Genomic DNA, 17728 nt, shown 5'->3' on the forward strand with positions numbered 1-17728 from the left:
ATATCTGAAGTGCCTGTCTGGAAGGGTTATGATATTGCAGAGGGAAGCAATGAGTGGAAATTACACAAAGGACAACTCTTTCAAAGCAAGAACTGTCTCTAACGGACTAGAGAGGCCCAGGGACACGGTGAACACATCCAGCCCTGGGGAGGAAGAGGAAGTAGGAGGGTCTTCTCTGTAACCCTCACATCAAACTGCAGTGGGTGGGGATGAGTGGTCTCATCTTCCAGAGGAGAAAACACCTCTAGGTAACCAAGACCTCAGTATCTTCAGAGTTTCTGCTCTTTTCTCAACTGCAGACAGCTAGCAGAGCCCGCCCTTTCTCCTAGGGCCAAGTGACCTGCAGGGGAGCCCTTCCTGGCCTCACTGCCCTCTTGCAGCTGCAATCCCAGGCCAGCAGGAAGCCTGACCTTGCCAAACTATGAGGGCCAGGGCAGGAGGAAGGAGAGTGGGAGTAGCCCATCTGAGTTCTCTTTTGCCCTTTCCTGGAGCCTTGCTACTCCATGGGGGAGACAGAGGGAGGCGGGAGGGAAGAGGCAGTCTGGTCATGTTGAAGAGCTAAGAAACAGATGAAACAGAACCATTAAAGGACAGTGACAAATATGTTAGCTGTGGTTTGGTAAAGATATCTTCATTTGCAAAGCCCCTGGGGAATCCATTCTCAGGGGCTTCATCCTGACTCTGTAATCTTGGGTAAGTCTGTTAACCTTTTTTGTACCTCAATTTCTTCATCTGTAAAATGGGTATGATAACATTTCCCGCTTTATTGACTTCAGATGATGTAGTGCTTAGGTGACCAACAAGCTAGTGTGAGGGCAGAGTACCAGGGGCAGTAGAGTCACTCAGACCTGAGTTCAAGTCCACTGTCTGCAATTTCCAGTTAGAAACTTGGGGAAAATCACCCAAACTTTAGCTGCTTTAGCTTCCTCATCCGTGAAGCTAAGAGTAGCAACAGCACCTGCCTTAAATGGTTGTCTTCAGGGGTAAATGAGATAGTACACATAAAGTAGATGATAGGACCAGGATTTCACAGCCCACAGGTTTAACCATTACAGTACAGTTGCCTCACAACCATAATGCATATAAAACAACAACATATAGTGTAGAGAAAAGACTGGAAAGCAATATAACAAATTGTTAACAGTGTTTATTTCTGAACAGTGAGATTCTAATATATTTTAATTTCCTTCTTTATATTTTTCTATATTTTCCAAATAACTTATAATCAGAAAAAAACCTATATATGATGTTCAGATGCTTTGAGATCATTTGTGATGGTTTCCATTGTGTTAAAATCTTTGACAATATTTTCTCATGTCATCTTCTCAGCAACTGTTTAAAGTAGGAATCATTATCTCCATTTTCTAGATCAGGAAAGAAGGCTGAGAGGTTAGACAGCTGACTTAATCTTCAGGTCTTATTGCTGCTAAGTGGCAGAGAGCCAAGATCCATAGGCAGATCTGGCTGTCTCCAAAGCTAGGTGCTGTCCACAGGGATGCTGGGCTATGGGGCTCAGTGTGGAGAACTCCTCCACCCCATTTTGATCACAGTTAAGGTGGAAGGTTGTTAGGATTGAGCCTTGGTGCATATGCTCCCATGAGTCTTGGCTGCCCGGTGTAAAACCATATTCCTGGTAGAGGACATGGCCCGGAAAGTGGGATTTTGGTATCCTCCTTTCACAGCATAAAAAGTCAAGAGGTACTGTGGAGAGTCTCCCCAAGAAGAAATAAAGGTTTCCACTATCAAGGTATCCAATAGAGGAACTTAAAAAAAAAAAAGCATAACTACATAAGATTGAGGGAGGGAAGTGAGTGTGAGCTAAATCATTATCTATCATAGGAGGAAGACAATAGATAATGGCCAGTCCAGAAAACTCTAGATATAGTTATGTAAGCATTTTATGTAGAAATATGGAGGTAACTACCAGGCCTGAAAACACAAATGGCTATAAGTGGTTATCCCTGGAATGAGGGGTGGAAAGGGAATTTTTTGCTTTTCATCATAAGCATTTCTGTCACATTTGATTTTTTTACTTTATTATTTTGTTTTTAGCTGTGTGTTACATGTTTTTTAAAAAATACTATTTTTAATACAGGCTCTGAAAGTTAAAAAGAAAAGTACAGACTTTGGGGTCATCTGTGTGGATTCACATCCCACCTCTGCCAGTTACGGATCTTGGGCAGGTTAACCTCCCTAAGCCGCAACTTTACCTTCCTGAAAATAAGGATAAAAACCATACTTACCCCACAGGGTTGTTTTGGGGATAAAATGAGGTAACGCATGTAAAGCACACGGACCAGCATTGGCCGAAATTCAGCATCTGTAATTATTAACCATTGTTATCATTGTTAATAATAAACCAAGTGTGCAAGTAATACCCAGGGCTTTGCACATAGTAGGCACTTAATGGGTGTAAGTAATTGTTTAAAACCTCCACCAGAGCCTATAATTTCCCCCAACTCGTGACGCATAAGCCCCAGCGGTCCGAGTGAACACTTAAATACTGATGTGGTTACTCATTTGTTCATCACTCTGTTCTCCGCCGCAGTGTCCGCAGAGGGCGAGCCCAGCTCCCTGGACTCCCGCGCCAGGTTCAGGCTGCACACGTGATTCCTCCCGCGCGCGGAGGTGGGAGACAGCGGCAGCTCACCCGCTTTCAGGTCGCTGATGCGGGGCCATCACGTGGTGCAGCGAGAATCACTTCTGGTTTCACGCAGGCATCTTCCCAGGCAGGGGCGGGCTGGAGGAGGGGGAGTGCCGCTCGAGACTGGGGAGCAGCCCTGGTCCGCATCGCTCCCACTTGCCAGCGCCAGGGGGATGGCCATGCCGGGAGGGACGGGGCGGAGCAGTTTTAGGGCGACAGCTTTCCGGAGCAGGGACGTCTTGAAGGACGACTTGGGATTGGCCGGGAGACGCGGAGCGGGCATTTCATACCCGGCCGAGGGTGCCGCGCTGCCCGCAGGCGAGGCGGGGTTTCCTCGGGACCAACGCGGGAGAACCCCCTCCCCCCGCGGAGGCCTTGCGCCCCGCCCACGGTCCTCGCAGCGCTCAGCGACCCTCCAGCTCCAGGCTGGTCTGCAGCAGACGGGGCGAGGGCGTGCGGGCCACCGTCCCCAAGCTCTGCCGCATCTCGGCGCGGGTACGGGTTAGGTCGCGAGTCGCGGGACGCCGGCCGCTAGGCGGGGCGGGAGGCGGGGCGCTGACGTCGCGGCGCGGCCGGGAGGCGGGGAGGCAGCGGCCGGCTCGGCCCAGCCCAGCCCGCAGCTGCGGCGGCCGATCCTGTGGGCGGCGGCGGCGCTCCGAGCCGGCTCCTGACCGCCCTCCGCCGCTGCCCAGTTTCTCACTTGGTCCGGGTGTCCACGCCTGGTTCGGCCAATCCTCACCCGTCGCCGCTTCCCCCGCCATGGCCCTGGTACGGGGCGCCGAGACGGCGGCTGGGACCTCCCGCTGGCTACCCACGCATGTCCAGGTGACTGTGCTGCGGGCCCGCGGGCTGCGGGGCAAGAGCTCGGGCGCGGGCAGCACCAGCGACGCGTATACGGTGATCCAGGTGGGCCGTGAGAAGTACAGCACGTCGGTGGTAGAGAAGACGCTGGGATGCCCCGAGTGGCGCGAAGAGTGCTCCTTCGAGCTGCCGCCCGGCGCCCTGGACGGCCTGCTGCGGGCGCAGGAGACCGACGCGGGCCCGGCGCCCTGGGCCGCGGGCTCCGCCGCCGCCTGCCAGCTAGTGCTTACCACCATGCACCGCTCGCTCATCGGCGTCGACAAGTTCCTGGGCCAGGCCATGGTGGCGCTGGATGAGGTCTTCGGCGCAGGCCGCGCCCAGCACACACAGTGAGTGAGGGGCGCGCGGGAGCGGAAACGGTTAAGGGCCTCTTGGGGCGTGGCTGGGGAGACGTAGGACCCCGAACCTCGGCCTGGGCGGTGCGACCTTTTGCCTAGCGCTCAAGGGCATAAACCGACAAGTTGGTTCTTCGCATAACGGAGTCTCCTTCCGATCCCCAAATGTGCCCAAATGTGCGCTGGGCTGTGCTTGGCCGCTGGTGTGTCCTTGGAAGGCCGGGGGGAGGTGAGAATGGTGGCCTACTGTTAGGAGTAGATTGTCAAGTAAAGTTAGGAGTGGGATCCAGAGGCTCTTGGACTGTGGGAACCTCAAGAAGGAAAATCTTGGGGCCATTCCCAGGGCCTCCGGGCCTGTTTAACTTTCCTGAAGGGGAGGGGAACTGCCTTCGGGCGCCTGTTCCACACCAGGCCCGCAGGGGAATGGGGAGGCCCTGCCTCGCCCTGTGGGGGAAAGAAGGTGCAGGGTTGTCCTCAAGGAGGGCAGAGGATGAACGGAGGAGCCCCACGAAATCTAGAGGCTGCAGAGGGCATCTGCTTCTTGCCTGGTACTGGGATGCCCTCTGTTGCTTAGAGACGCCCCTGATTCTTCCCTTCTGTGTCTCTGGTCTGAGAACAGGAGACCCTTTCAGTAAAGGAAGGAAATGCTTTAATCAGGCTTCAAGCATCTTGACTGAGGTGGAGGCAGCACGTGCTTAATGGACAGCAGGAGACAATCTCCCAGTCACTTAAACCGAGAAGGGCCAGAGGGTTTACCGGTGGGTTTTTAAAAATCATTTATTTTGGCAGCGTTTAACTTTCCCTATGTTAAGATCAAGGCTTCAGGCTTGGAGCCTCATTTCCTGTTTTGGGCTTGGGCAGGATCCGGAAGCCTGTCTGCAGGGCTGACAACCTGCGGTGGGTCACTCAAGTGGTTAACTGGGGTGACGCCACCCCTAGGCCCATGGGCCCTGGATGGGGAGGGTAAGGGGTTGGTGACAGTTGCTGGAAAGGTTTACCCAAGTGGAATGGCATCCAACTGAGTAAATCTAGGAAGGCTTGCTGGAGAAGGATGAGCCTGGTACAAACCCAAATGAAAGCAGGATTTGGATAGAAAAGGATCTGACCTTGAACATTTCAAAAATGTGGGTAGAGAAGGCCTTCATGGCTCTTTGCAGCCTGGGGTGGGAAACGGGTTAGCATAGGGCAGGTTTGGGCAGGGCTGTGACTTAGCTCCATCTCCCCCTCCCCTGGCCTTCTCTCCTTTCCTCATGACTTGCTGTTTGGTTGCTGGGTGTGGATCATGTGGTATAGTTTGGCCCTTGTTTTGTTTTTTTCCTCCCCTTTTCTGTCCTTTCCCTCTTGCCTGGCTCAGGGAGCCCAAGTGGGTGGGGGTGAGGCAGAAAGCTCTCCTCTGGCTCTCGTAGCCCTTTCTTTTTCTGAAGAGGCTTCTGTCCTCAAATTCATTCCACCCCTTTCTTTCCCAGTCCTTCAGTCTCCACCTCTCAGCTAATCTGACCCGACTGGTAGATAACACATCTCATCTCGGGCTGGGGGTGGGGGGCACTAGAGGGGAGACTAAGGGGCAGACAGAAAAAGTCTCAGCTTGTGGGGAGTGGCTTCTGTGAGGTCAGTGACTTGCACGGGGTGGGGGAGGGGCTTTGATTTTTTTTTTTTCAGTTCCTGCTCTTGCTTTCTTCTTGGCCTCTGGATCTTCCTTAACTGAGCTGTCTATGTCTGTCGGCCCATGTGCGCCTGTTTGCAGCCAAGGACAGTCCCCTTGATCTTAATGGGAGCCTTATTTACTTTATAGAAGTCATCTTTTCCACCAGGATCTTTCCACACCCACCTGGCTGCCTTTCCTCTGATGCATTGACCTGGGTTATTTATAGAACCTGGAGGGGGCAGGAGGAGGGGGACTTGTAGTGGGCAGCAGAAAAGTCTGTGAAATCAGCCTGATCTTTTAGTTTACTGGACCAAATAGCGTGCCCACTGACAGAGGGTGGGGGCTGCTGACCCCACTCCGGTTTGCACCTTCCACCTCTGGCTCTCATGGCCACCCTTGGTGGCCTTTCCTGGAGCACCTTGGCGTGAGCTGCTAAGATAGTGAGTCTGCACATTTTCCAGTGGGGAGAGGACTGGGGTGTGCCCTCCTCAGCTTTGGATAATGGTGGCAGAGAACTCCAGGAGAGCACATGATAGCCCTGTGTTGCCCAGACAGAACTCCATTGGGGAAAGGCAGTCACACGGTTAAGAGGAGGGGCCTGTGGAGTTGCTGATTCCCTTCCAAACCTGCCACCTTGTGGCCAGTCAAGTAAACTCTTGGTGCCTCAGTTTTCTCATCTGTAAAATGGGGCTAATTTATACCTTGACAGGATTGATGTAATGGATGAAATGAGTATGTAATTAGAGCATCTAGTGCAGTTCCTGGATATGCCTGGTGGTCAGTGAACAGCAGTAATGGTGGAGTGAGGTTTTAGTAGCCTGGTAGCTGTGATCTGGGAGATGTCCCCTGTCTCAGAGGAGCCTCTCATGTGATGGGAGGAGGTAATACAGAACTTAGCGTAGTCCTGGAAAGCCCCAGGACTATGGTGGCAGGGTACTCAAAGAAGTATGAGAGCTCCTCATGAAATGAGCTGGCCTTTCACAGCCCTCCACTACTCTCTTTGCTGCCAGAAGCTTGAGAATTGGGGCTAGTGTGACGAAAGAAACGGAAGAACAGCTTCAGGGCTAACAGTACATTTTGACTTCTGTAAGAAACTTGCTTTGCTTACTTGCTTGGGGCAGGAAGAACCGGGTTCAATAGTCTTGTGAGGCCTCTGCAGTTCTGAAGCCACTCTCAGATCGGCTTGCAGCTCTGCAGCTGTCCTCCGTGACAGGGCAGCATAGTGTTTAAGAACGTGGAGACTGAGGTTTCACTCCCAGTTCTATCACTTACTAGCAGGCAAGTTACTTAACCTGTTTCCTCATTTCTGAAAAGGTAACACATGATAACAATCATAGAGTTGTACAAATTAAATAAGACAGGATCTCTAAAAACCTTAAAATCATTTTAGACACATAGCAGGCTTTCAAGATATTAGTGTTGGGTTACTCTCAGGGCCCTCCTTATGTGAGGGTGGTGATGATGGGGGCTGGGGTTCTAGGTGCCTCAACAGCCCCCAAAGCTCCTTTGTTAGTGGGGTGCTCTTTGAGGTGAGGGATTTCACTGGAGGCTTCCAACTGATTGAAGAGAAAATTGTCAAAACAACATGTAATGTAATACACAAAGAAACTAATTATAACTGTCTCCCCTCAGTAAAGCCCTACATGGATCATCATGGGTCTCAAAATCCCAAGAGCTGCTTCTTTATTTATTTGGCCATGCTGTGCTGCTTGCAGGATCTTAGTTCCCCAACCAGGGATCAAACCCGGGCCCCTGCAGTGAAAGCGCCGAGTCCTAACCACTGGACCGCCTGGGAATTCCCTCTTTAGCTTCTTTAGATGCGTCCTTTCTGATTTTTACTTCAGCACCATCCATAGTACTCCCCAGTGCGTGCTCGTGTGGAGTAAAATGGTCCCTTCTGTAAATAGCCCCCTTCCTGGGCCTGTTGGATGGATGGTTGAGTCTGGCTCCTTGGGAAGGCCAAGTCTGTGGGCTCGGTTTGGGTTAAAACGTGACCATGGGCAGGCTGCAAGTGTGGCCCCCTAAGAGGCTCTGTCAGCCCTGGTCAGACCTGTCTCATTGATTTTATAAGGGCCTATGGGAGGCCTGTGGCTGAGGAGGACTTAGGTTGGAGACCAGAGCTTTCTGCCTGGCTGGTGGTGGTGGCCTGAGACCTCCTCGAGGAGGGCGGGCTTGGGGGCAATGGGAGAGGCAGCTGAGGCAAATGCAGCCTGCTGGCCTAAGGTAGACCTAAGGTGGACATGGTCTTTGAGGGCTTCCATCTGTCCCTTAGCCTCCAGATGGCCTGTGCATTACTGTTGTAGGTAGATGGTGCATGACCCACAGCCTTATCATGTTTGCAGATGTGACTGCTCCCCAGGAAGCAGCTGAGGCCGCGAGGGTCCTTGGCTTTGGCTCCTGCTCCAACCCCCGATCTGGCTGCTGGGCAAGTCTGCTTTGGCCACAGGAAGGGTGTGGCTGTACTTAAAAGCAGCAGTTAGGGCAGAGGCTGCATCTCCCTGAGTTATGGGGCAGTTTTTATCTGGGGTTGCTTGAGCAGCAGCGTCTGGGGAGTGGGGAGTGACTCTGCTGTCAGACTGAGCGGCTTCCCCTTCCCTCTGCATCTGGCCCCGTTCTCCCCTCCCTGCAGGCAGCCAGGGACAGGCGCAACTCAGCAGAGCTCCATCCTAGCGACCTTGAGGGCTGTCCCTTTCTTCTGATGGGGGCTGTCTACTCTCTTTTTATTGTTGCCACCCTGGTGCTGTGATGCGCTCTCCAGCGATGCTAAACGGCTGGTCTGGCCTCATCCAGATGTTTCCCCTGCCTTTCCCACCCTGTGCTGGGACAGATAATTAACACAATGACAGGAGCTCTGTGTGCTCTCTGGGAATCAGTACCCTATTTTTTCCTGTGCAGGGCCGATCTCTGCAAAATAGTGTGGTCATGAAGAAGCTTTGCCCTTCCCCACAGACAAGTAATAAAAATAAGTCCGCGATGTGGGTCCTTTATGCACCTGGTAGTCCTGTTAAGGAAGAGTCTGATGGCTTTGCCCTTACTGAGTTGGCCTGTGGGGGTGGTCCTGGGCCCAAGGTCTCTCTGCAGTGAGCAGAATAAGCAAGTTCAGCTCCCAGGAAGCAGCGCTACAGAGTTGCCGGGAGGGGCTTTGTCACGGGCCACCTTGACCTTCAGCTGGCCCTGGGGCTGGCGAGGGGAAGCACAGCCCTTAATCATGGAATTCTGATGTCAGAACTAGAAGAGTGCTTAGAAGTGTGGAAATTGAGGCTGGGGAAGGAGAGGGACAGGCTCTCAGCTACTCAGCATTTAGGGAGGGGTGGGGCTCTGTGTGGTTTCTCTTAGGCCCTGACAGCCTGAAGAGCTGTCAGATTTGGGATAAGGAAGAGATGGCATTTGGGAACCTGAGTGCATCCCAGGGTTTCTGTGGAAGTGCCTGAGAGGTTTTAGGGAGAGAGGGACATTTCAGCTGGGAGTGGGAGGGAGCCTTGGGGCTTCTCTGAGACCTGGAGGGACGTCTAATCCACAGGCCTTTCTGCCTGGGCAGAGGCCGAGGGAGGCCACTGGTTGGGTGGGAAGTTCAAAGGAGGGGAGGACATGGACACAGCAGCCCGCGTGCCCAGAGGGTGCAGTCTTATTAGGAGGACGGACCCCCACATTTGGAGGAAGGGCCATAGCCAGCTGCCGTATTTTGGGGCCTAGCCAGGGAGCACTGGAGATGTTCAGAGCAGATGGAAGCCCTGTGCTCAGCTCTGGTCAGGGAAGGCCTCCCTGAGGAGGAGATATACACCTGGCCTGTCAGGCTGGCCATCAGAGATCCTGCTCTTCCACCCCACCTTCTCTGAGTTCCCATATGGACAGCATGTAGCACTCCATTTTGGAGGATTGTCATTGCCTTGTTTGTCTAGCATATCATTTATTAAGCCCTTTTTAGGTGCTGGCACCGTCCTAAGGATACGACTTATATCAGCTTATAGCAACCCCTTGAGGTGTAGGTACTGTTACTGTGTTTAACGAGTGAAGGAACTGAGGCACATAGAGCTGAAGTGACTTTTTGTTTTAAAGATTTTTTCTTTTGATGTGGACCATTTTTAAAGTCTTTATGGAATTTGTTACAATATTGCTTCTGTGTTATGTTTTGGTTTCTTGGCCGCAGGGCATGTGGGATCTTAGCTCCCCGACCAGGGATCGAACCCGCACCCCCTTCGTTGGAAGGCAAAGTCTTACCCACTGGACCACCAGGGAAGCCCTAAAGTGGCTTTTCTACAGGCGCACAGTACATGGCGGTCAGGGTTTGTACCGAGACAGCCTGGCTTCTGGTTCTGTGCTCTTTGCCAGCATGCTGTAACACCCATCTGAGTCCTCTCCCATGTTTCCCAGGGTTCAGCTTTGCATGGAAGTTGGTGCTCAGCAGCTGCCCTCCTTAGGGTTCCTCTCTCCTCCCCAAAGCCCATCTCTGTGGTTAGGCTTGGGGGCTCTGGAAGCATGACCTGCTTCTCCTGTGTGAGGCCTTGGCTGGTAGGGGTAAGTGCATTTAGTCTGCAGCTCCGTGTCTGGTCATATCTTTCTCAGGGGATGGGGGTGTTGCCTGGTACATTGGGAAAGAGGGTATCACTGCCACTAGACTGTCTCACAGGAGCCGGGGGAGGCCTGGAAAGCTCTGCCTTGGCCCCGGGCACCACACCCCCCCACCCCCGGGAGGTTTGCTCCCATTGGCTTGTGCAGTAGAGCTGGGCTTGGGATCATCAACAGATATAAGACTTCCTGACCTTGCCCAAGAAATCACATGCTTGTTTTACTGTGACAGAACACTCTGAGCCATCCATTCCTCCTCCTACAGTCATGCAGTGGTTTGCTTTTTTTTTTTTTTCCCCTTTCTTTTGTTCAACATCTAGGAAGCAGTTACCGGGCAACCACTGTGCCTAGGTCAGGGCTTTGGAGGAAACATGAGAAAGAAAATATATAGCCCTTTCCCTAGAAGGGCAAAAATATGTTTGAGACAGGACTTAACACGGGAAGGATAATTAACCAACAAAGCAGCATATACAAAATATGAGAGAAGGAAAGGGTCAGAAGAAGGACCAACTCACCAGGGTTGGAGTGATCAGGATGGGCTGCCTGTAGGAGGCTGGACCTTGAATGACAGGTGGGGCGTGGTGGGGGCTGGGTGAGTTTCTGGGAGGGAGACCCAGAAGGGAGGGAAGGAAGGGAAGGTGAGTGTGGTGGGGCTGAGCCAAGAGAGGGAGTGGAGGGGAGCCAAGCTTAGTTTCCTATGTGCCTGTCTCAGCAAAACAACCTGGCTTTCTTTACTTCTTATTTCTTTTTGAGTAGTTTACCTGGTTCAAAATTCTAAAGATACATAGGGTACACAGTGAAAAATCTCCCTTGTCCCGACCTTGAGTCACCCAGCTCCTCTCTTCAGAAGCAGTCAACATTGCCAGTTCTTATATGCTTTTGCAAGCCAATGCGATACAGACTTCTCCCTCTCCCATTGTGTTTGCTCAAGGGCAGCCTTCTCCACACACATAGGTCTGTACCTATGATACGTCTGGCTTCCCCACACAGGGGTATTATTGCTTGTCTCCACCTGTTTCAAGTCTGAACTGAGACCCTGGCAGGAAGACAGCCACTACTTAGTTTTGTCCTCCGTGACTCAAGACCCTGTTTGGGGTGAATATGGGGTTAGGAACAAACTGGGGAGGGGAGTTTGGTTAAGTAGAACTTCTTCCTTATTCCCTTGTCTCCCCTGGGAGAGGTCATCCTGCTGGTTTTCTCCTTTCTCTTGGGCGGGGTCATCACTCTTTGGTCCTGGGCCACCTCGCTCCCAGGGGGCTGATGACAGCCTATAAAAGGCCCTGACAGACAATAAACCCAAATCTTTACGTGTGGGTTGGCCCACTTTTCAGAGTGCTTTCCCAGCAGCACCTCACTTCCTTCTTCCCTGAGGGCAGGGAGGGTGACCCCCATTTTTACTGACGTCAAGACTGGGGTCTCAGGAATGGAATGACCGATCCAAGGTCACATGATTCATTAGTGGCAGCCAGATTTCTAACCTCCCAAGCCCAGTGCTTTTTCCCTACATCATGCTTTCAACTATACATACTTCTATTGCTGTGTGGTTAGACTTGGCTCCAAGCAGGCGTGGGTCCCTGGCCTCTGTCCGAGGCAAGCTGACAAAGAGATAAACCTTTGGAGTCTACAGCAGCAGGAGGGATGAGGACTGGCTGAGGTGTTTGTGCCCAGGAGGGAGGGAGGCTGGTCCTGGCTGGGCTCTGAGGTGAGCTGAGCAAGCCATGCCCATGGAGCCAGGGGTAACTAATGAAATGATGGTTCTGGGCTCCAAGGACTGTTGGTGCTGCCACAGAGCCAGAGTAGGTGATAAGAGGCCTGATAAGAGGCACTGTCCTCTCCTGCAGTTGCGCCTGGCTTGCAGTTTTACCGTGGATACCAAATCAAAGACAGGATGAGGTTGTGAGTGTTGGGAGCCATCAAGGATTGGCCCGCGGCCCACGCGTCTCCTCTCTGATCGTGTGTGAGGAGGACTGCCTGAGTGGGGGATTTGGAGAAGAGGGGAGGCATCTAGATGGAGGAGCCTCTGGGGAAAAGCCTTTTCCAGCTGTCTCTTCAAACTCCATGTAATACAGTTTTAGTTGACATCTCTCCCTGCCCCTAACTGGCTTATTTTATCACCCTTCTTTGACAGAGGTGAAGTGGGTGGTTGAAAGCCACTTTGTAAGTCAGATCCAGGACTAGAACCTGGGTCTCCTGTCTTCCAACCCTTGCGTTTTTCCACTATTCCTTTAAAATAATTTTTTTTCCACTTATTTTTGGTACTGAAGCTAAGCCTGCCAGTGCCATCTCATTTATCCAGCAGGTGTTAGAAGGTATTCCATATATCAGGCCCTTTCCCTGGGTTGGGGGGCATAAAAGGTGAGTAACATTTTGTGCAGTCAGTAAGCAGTGAGAGCACAGGTGGAGTGGCTCTGCCTGAGTGCCACTGCAGGGGACGAAGAGGGGCACTTGGAAAAGGGCACTCCGGGCTCTCCTACCTTCCCCATTGCTCCTGTCCTAGTTTAGGCAGGTTTTTTTTTTTTTTAAACATCTCCTCTAGACTGTTAGCATAGCTGCTACAGCATTTTTGTAAGCCAGAATGCCAATTTATTAATTTATGATGAGAAATAACTGCTGAGGCACAAGGAGTTGCCTGGGTCAGCCTGGCCATGGGACCTGTCCTGGGTTGGCCGGCTCTGTGCTGGTTTCTGCTGCCTTGCCCCTCTGCTGCCCCTTTCCCTGCTGTCCTTTGCTCTCCCTACAGCACAGCAGCCATAGGTTTTATCCTTGTTTCCTACCCTGTAGTGCTCTTCCAGGCCCAGAATAAGGCTACAGCTCTTTAGCATGATGTTTGGGGCAGTCTCCTCTGCTCCAAAGCACCTTTCTGCCCATCTTCACCTCTCCAGCCCTGGGCATCTGTGTATTCTTTTCCTCCCACCCGGAATGTCTCTTCACCTGCCTCCTTGCCTCCTGACCCATTGTTCAAGGCCCAGTATGAATGTTACATCTGTCAGTGAAGATCATCAATAAGCAACCTATAATAAGAATAGAAAAGAGTTTTCTTTGAGCCAAACTGAGGACTAGCCTGGATGCCCACTTCCCAGATTACTCTGAGAAACCGCTCCAGAGAAGCATGGTTTCCAGCACAGTTTTATATCTTGTCAGAACAAAGAACATTAAATAAGTCAGGGATACTGTACATTTCAAGAAAACACACACATGCACAGAGATCTGCATCATGTACACAGCAAATCAGCATGACCTTGCACCTGGGAAAGGAGTCTTATCAAAGGAGTACCAGCATTGGTGTCCCAGGAAGATAAGCATTTAATCTTTATTTTTAAAGAATGGACATCCTTTACTTTTGATCAGTGTGTCCTTTTCTCTAATAGTTAAAGCAGATGTACAATGTATGTTTGATAGGCCACAAACAGGCTATTTTAGTTAGCATAAGATTCAAGTTAACTCACAGATAAGCCAGAATGACATCCCTATATCTCAATATGTGAAAATTTCTTTTATCATGTCCTTCACTACTCCTCCCGAAATTGTCTTCCCTTTAACCTTCCTGTGCATTTTATTTGTGCATTTTTGTGGTGTTAATCACCTTCTTCCTTTATTTATGTAGCTATCTTATTTCCCCACGAAGATGTAAGCTTCTCGAGGACACTCCCTTTCTTATTCTGGCAAATACTTGGGAAACGTTTTGAGCCTGGCTGAGGCTTTCTCTGGTTGGTTGGGATTTCAGTGGCGAGTTCCCTGTGCCTCTGAGACTTTGTGAGTGTCAGGATGGGCTGTCAGGATCTCACACGCCACGCCCTGCGCAGAGGCTACTGAGATGAGTAGATAGTTAGCACAAGGCTCAGGGATTCAACCAGGAGCAGGGCTCAGTCATAGGACAGGGAGAAAAAAGCCTGTGTCCTGGCCCAAGGCTACCCACTGACCTCCACAGGGATCTAATAGAAAGAGCCTGTTAGTCTCAAGTGGGACCAGAAGGGGAGTATAGATGAGTCAATAGGTGTTTCCAACCATCTCCAACAGATGAGGGTGCTTATTATTATTTTTTTAAATAAATTTATTTATTTTATTTTTGACTGTGTTGGGTCTTCGTTGCTGTGCGCGGGCTTTCTCTAGTTGCAGCGAGCTGGGGCTACTCTTTGTTGTGGTGTGCGGACTTCTCATCGCAGTGGCTTCTCTTGTTGTGGAGCACGGGTTCTAGGCACGCAGGCTTCAGTAGTTGTGGCACATGGGCTCAGTAGTTGTGGCTCGCGGGCTCTAGAGCGCAGGCTCAGTAGTTGTGGAGCACGGGCTTAGTTGCTCTGTGGCATGTGGGATCTTCCCGGACCAGGGCTCGAGCCCGTGTCCCCTGCATTGGCAGGCAGATTCTTAACCACTGTGCCACCAGGGAAGCCCCACGGGTGCTTTTTAAAAAACATAATCATGATGCTTGTATCACACACACAAATTCAACAGTTCCTTAATAGCCATCCAGTCAATATCCAGTCCATATTTAAATTCCCTTAATATCTCCTCATAGGTGGTTTGTTGAATCAGGATCCAAACAGGGCTCCCTTCCATACTGTGCCTGGTTGTTAAGTCTCCCAGGGTAACAGTTCCCTCTTGTTTCATACCCTTACCTGATGGAGGAGCTGAATCACTTGTCCTTGAGAACATCCCACATTGTAGCTGATGGGTTTCTGCCAAAGCAGAAATTGCGGGGCCTTGGGAGCCTGGGGAAACGGGGACAGGGTGAACAGTCTCTGAAGGCTTCAGGCCTTTTGAGAGCAAATGATTTCATCAATACAGTGTTGCTTGAAGTGGCTGATGGCTGGCTGGCCTGGATTTTAGGAATTTGGGTTAGATTGTTATGTCCATCAGAATGTTATGGACAGATATCTTGGTGTCTTCCCCTAGAGTTTTCCCCAGCATCTGCTTTCTGAGTTGCAGTCTCTTCCCCTCTGGAACCCTGCAGCCCCTGTTTGTACTGACTCCCTAGAGAAGCTGGATGGGGAGAGTGAGGCCAGGAAAGGAGAAATGGATCAGTATGTCTTTCCTTCACGTTGGTTCTTCACTTTTCATTCTGGAAGATTCTCCAGCCATTACGCTGGGCAGCACAACTGTCTTCCAAGGGCCTCTTGGCTTCCTTTGTCTTGGGGTGGGGTTCAATTCCTACAACTGTCAGATTTGCAAGCCCCTCATTCCCAGCATGGTGGGAGCTGTTCCCTAGCCTGAGGTAAGACCTGTCTCTGAAGAGGCCAGGGCAGCCATGGCCAGAAGAGAGAAGCTGCAGACCTGGTGGGCTGAAGCCAGAGCAGGTAAGGCTCAGGTGAGCACCAGCCCAGTTACGTTGGAGATTGTGGTATTGGGGACATGAGGAAAACAAGCTACAGGAGCAGCCTGCTCCCTGATTAGCAGGTGCACCCAGCTGTTTTTGTTTCTCCGGAGTCACCTTCATTGGCATGCAGGGTGTTTGAGGGTCAGACTGAGCACTGTGGCGTGACGCTCGGGAGCCGCAGGGCCTTTGGCCAGTTCCTCGCCCCTTACCAGGCCCCTGCAAGGCCCTCTCATACCCAGTGGGACATGAGGTGCAATATCTGTCATCTGATTTGAGATCTCAGCCTGGGAGCCGTGCGTTGGGGCAGGAAGGGGAAGACATGCACTCAAGTGTGTGTTTTGCAGCGAGCCTTACAGAGGCAGCGCATCCCAAGCAGTGAGAGTGGCCCCGCCCAGCTCCTTCTCTGGGAACTACATTCAGCACCTCACATCAAGCCCTCGCCTTAGCTTTGAACTGTATCTGTAAGCGTCTGTGCTTTATCTTTATTTATTTTGTGCATCCGTTAGCAAGATGTGTCCTAAGGTAACTGCTTCTTCACTTTATGCCGTTTCAGCTTATGAAAGGTTTCATAGGAATGCTCCACTTTTGGATAGCAGGGGAAACCTGTAACTTTAAAGTTCAAAGTAGTAATGAGTATAAACAATATTTTGCGACATCTGCAGTAACTGTAATGTGGTATGAAAATATCCGTTTCTCTTGGTGACATATTCATAGGTACTGCTGCTATACCACTACTGTTGCAAAAATTCATAATTGAAAGAAATACTAAATTTCAGTTAGAGATTAGGGGAAATAAAGATGTAATTTTTCTCCCGTCTAACACAGACCCCCTGTTTTAGAGAAATCCTTTGGTTGGGCAGGGACATGGGATTTCTGGGCCCAGGTGTGTGGTGTGTTGCACTTGCAGAGGGAGGCATTCTAGTGTAGTGATCAAGGCCGGAGGCCCTGGAGTCAGGGAGCCTGGGTTCAAATCCTGGTTCCCTGTGTACTAAAAAGAAGCATCTGACTTAACCCTGTGGACTTCTCTCTGCCCTAGTGTTTGCATCTGCAAAAATATATCAGAACTAACACTTGTGTGGTGCTTCCTGTGTGCCAGTCCCTGTTCTGAGTGCTTCACCTGCAATCTATGCAATTGTCAGAGTGGTCTTGTGAGGGGATTGGACACCCACTACCCCCATTTTATAGGCAGGTGTGGAAATGCATAGAGAGACTGGGTGACCCACTCCAGGTCACACAGCTGCGCGTGTGGTGGGCTGGGGCTTACTCCAGGCAGCCTGGCTCCAGAGTCCATGCTGGAGCCACTCTGAGGTCTGCTTCCCACACCTGCCTCCTGGGGCTGTTAAGAGGATGACTGGGATCTGATTTGGTGTGTTGAGTGCTTAGTATAGCACCTGCACACAGTAGGTGCTGAAAGAGAGGTATGGTTGTTAATGGTGATAAGATTAGGGCCATAGTGTTGGGCTAGAGTGGGGTCAACACCCGACCTCCATTCAGGAAGTGGGCACTTCCCAGATCTGGTTGGTGTATTCTATCAGGGAAGTTACTGAGATTCTTTGCTCAGGAATGGGGGATGAGGGCTTCAGGGTTAAAGAAGGTGCCCTTTTGGAACTGTCTGTCCCCATGAAGCCTGGCACGTGGCTCCTTCCTCAGGAGGCTCTTGTTGGGGACAGGGGGCACCCTCTTTGCTCTGGGAGCTTCTGGTCTCACAGTTAAGACCTGTGGGTTTGTGATGATAGAAACATTACACAGTTGTTCAGTTGTGAACAGGGACAAACACGTTCCTAAGTTAATTCATAGATTAATTTGTTAGTTCATTGAAAATATATTTGAGTGTCCAATCTTTTAAGTCTGGTGACACACAGATGAGCAGAATAAAGTTCCTGCCTGTAGAACAAGGGAAGACAGACATTAAACAGCCATGTATACATACATCATTTTACTGTGTGGGATACACACACACACACACACACACACACACACACACACCCTGTGTCAGGTAGTATTAATTATGCTAAAGAAATAAACTGGGTAAGGGGCAGCTGTAGTTGGGGTACTCAGGGAAGACTAAGGAGATTCAGATGAACTGAGACCTGATGTGAGTGAGTAAGTGAGTGAACTCTGGCCTGAAGAACTGGGCCTGTGTCTCAGGCAGAGGGAAAAGCAAGAGCAGTGGTCTGGAGATGGGAACACTGAAGGCCAGTGTGGGATGAGAAATGCAGAGAATCAGAAGAGCCGGCACCCAAAGGATGAGCCCTTTCCGCCATGCTGAGGAGTGGGGTGTGATGTGCTCCAGTTTCACCTGCCTGCTGGGTGAAGCATGGATGGCAGGGAGGCAGGTGAGCGGGGAACTGTAATGTTCAGCAGGG

General features: G+C 51.1%; 1 protein-coding gene across 1 annotated transcript in view; it reads left to right on the forward strand.

Annotated features, from left to right (window-relative positions):
• The first annotated feature begins 3403 nt into the window (after nucleotides 1-3403).
• The window catches only part of RAB11FIP5 (RAB11 family interacting protein 5), a 35790-nt gene continuing 21465 nt past the window's right edge, over nucleotides 3404-17728 (forward strand). The window contains exon 1 of the mRNA XM_007453373.1: nucleotides 3404-3834. Within this exon, the coding sequence (XP_007453435.1) occupies nucleotides 3404-3834 (431 nt within the window). The remainder of the gene's footprint in view (nucleotides 3835-17728) is intronic.

This window comes from Lipotes vexillifer, unplaced genomic scaffold (genome assembly GCF_000442215.2).
Source record: "Lipotes vexillifer unplaced genomic scaffold, Lipotes_vexillifer_v1.1 scaffold253, whole genome shotgun sequence".
In the NCBI taxonomy this organism is placed as follows: domain Eukaryota; kingdom Metazoa; phylum Chordata; class Mammalia; order Artiodactyla; family Lipotidae; genus Lipotes; species Lipotes vexillifer.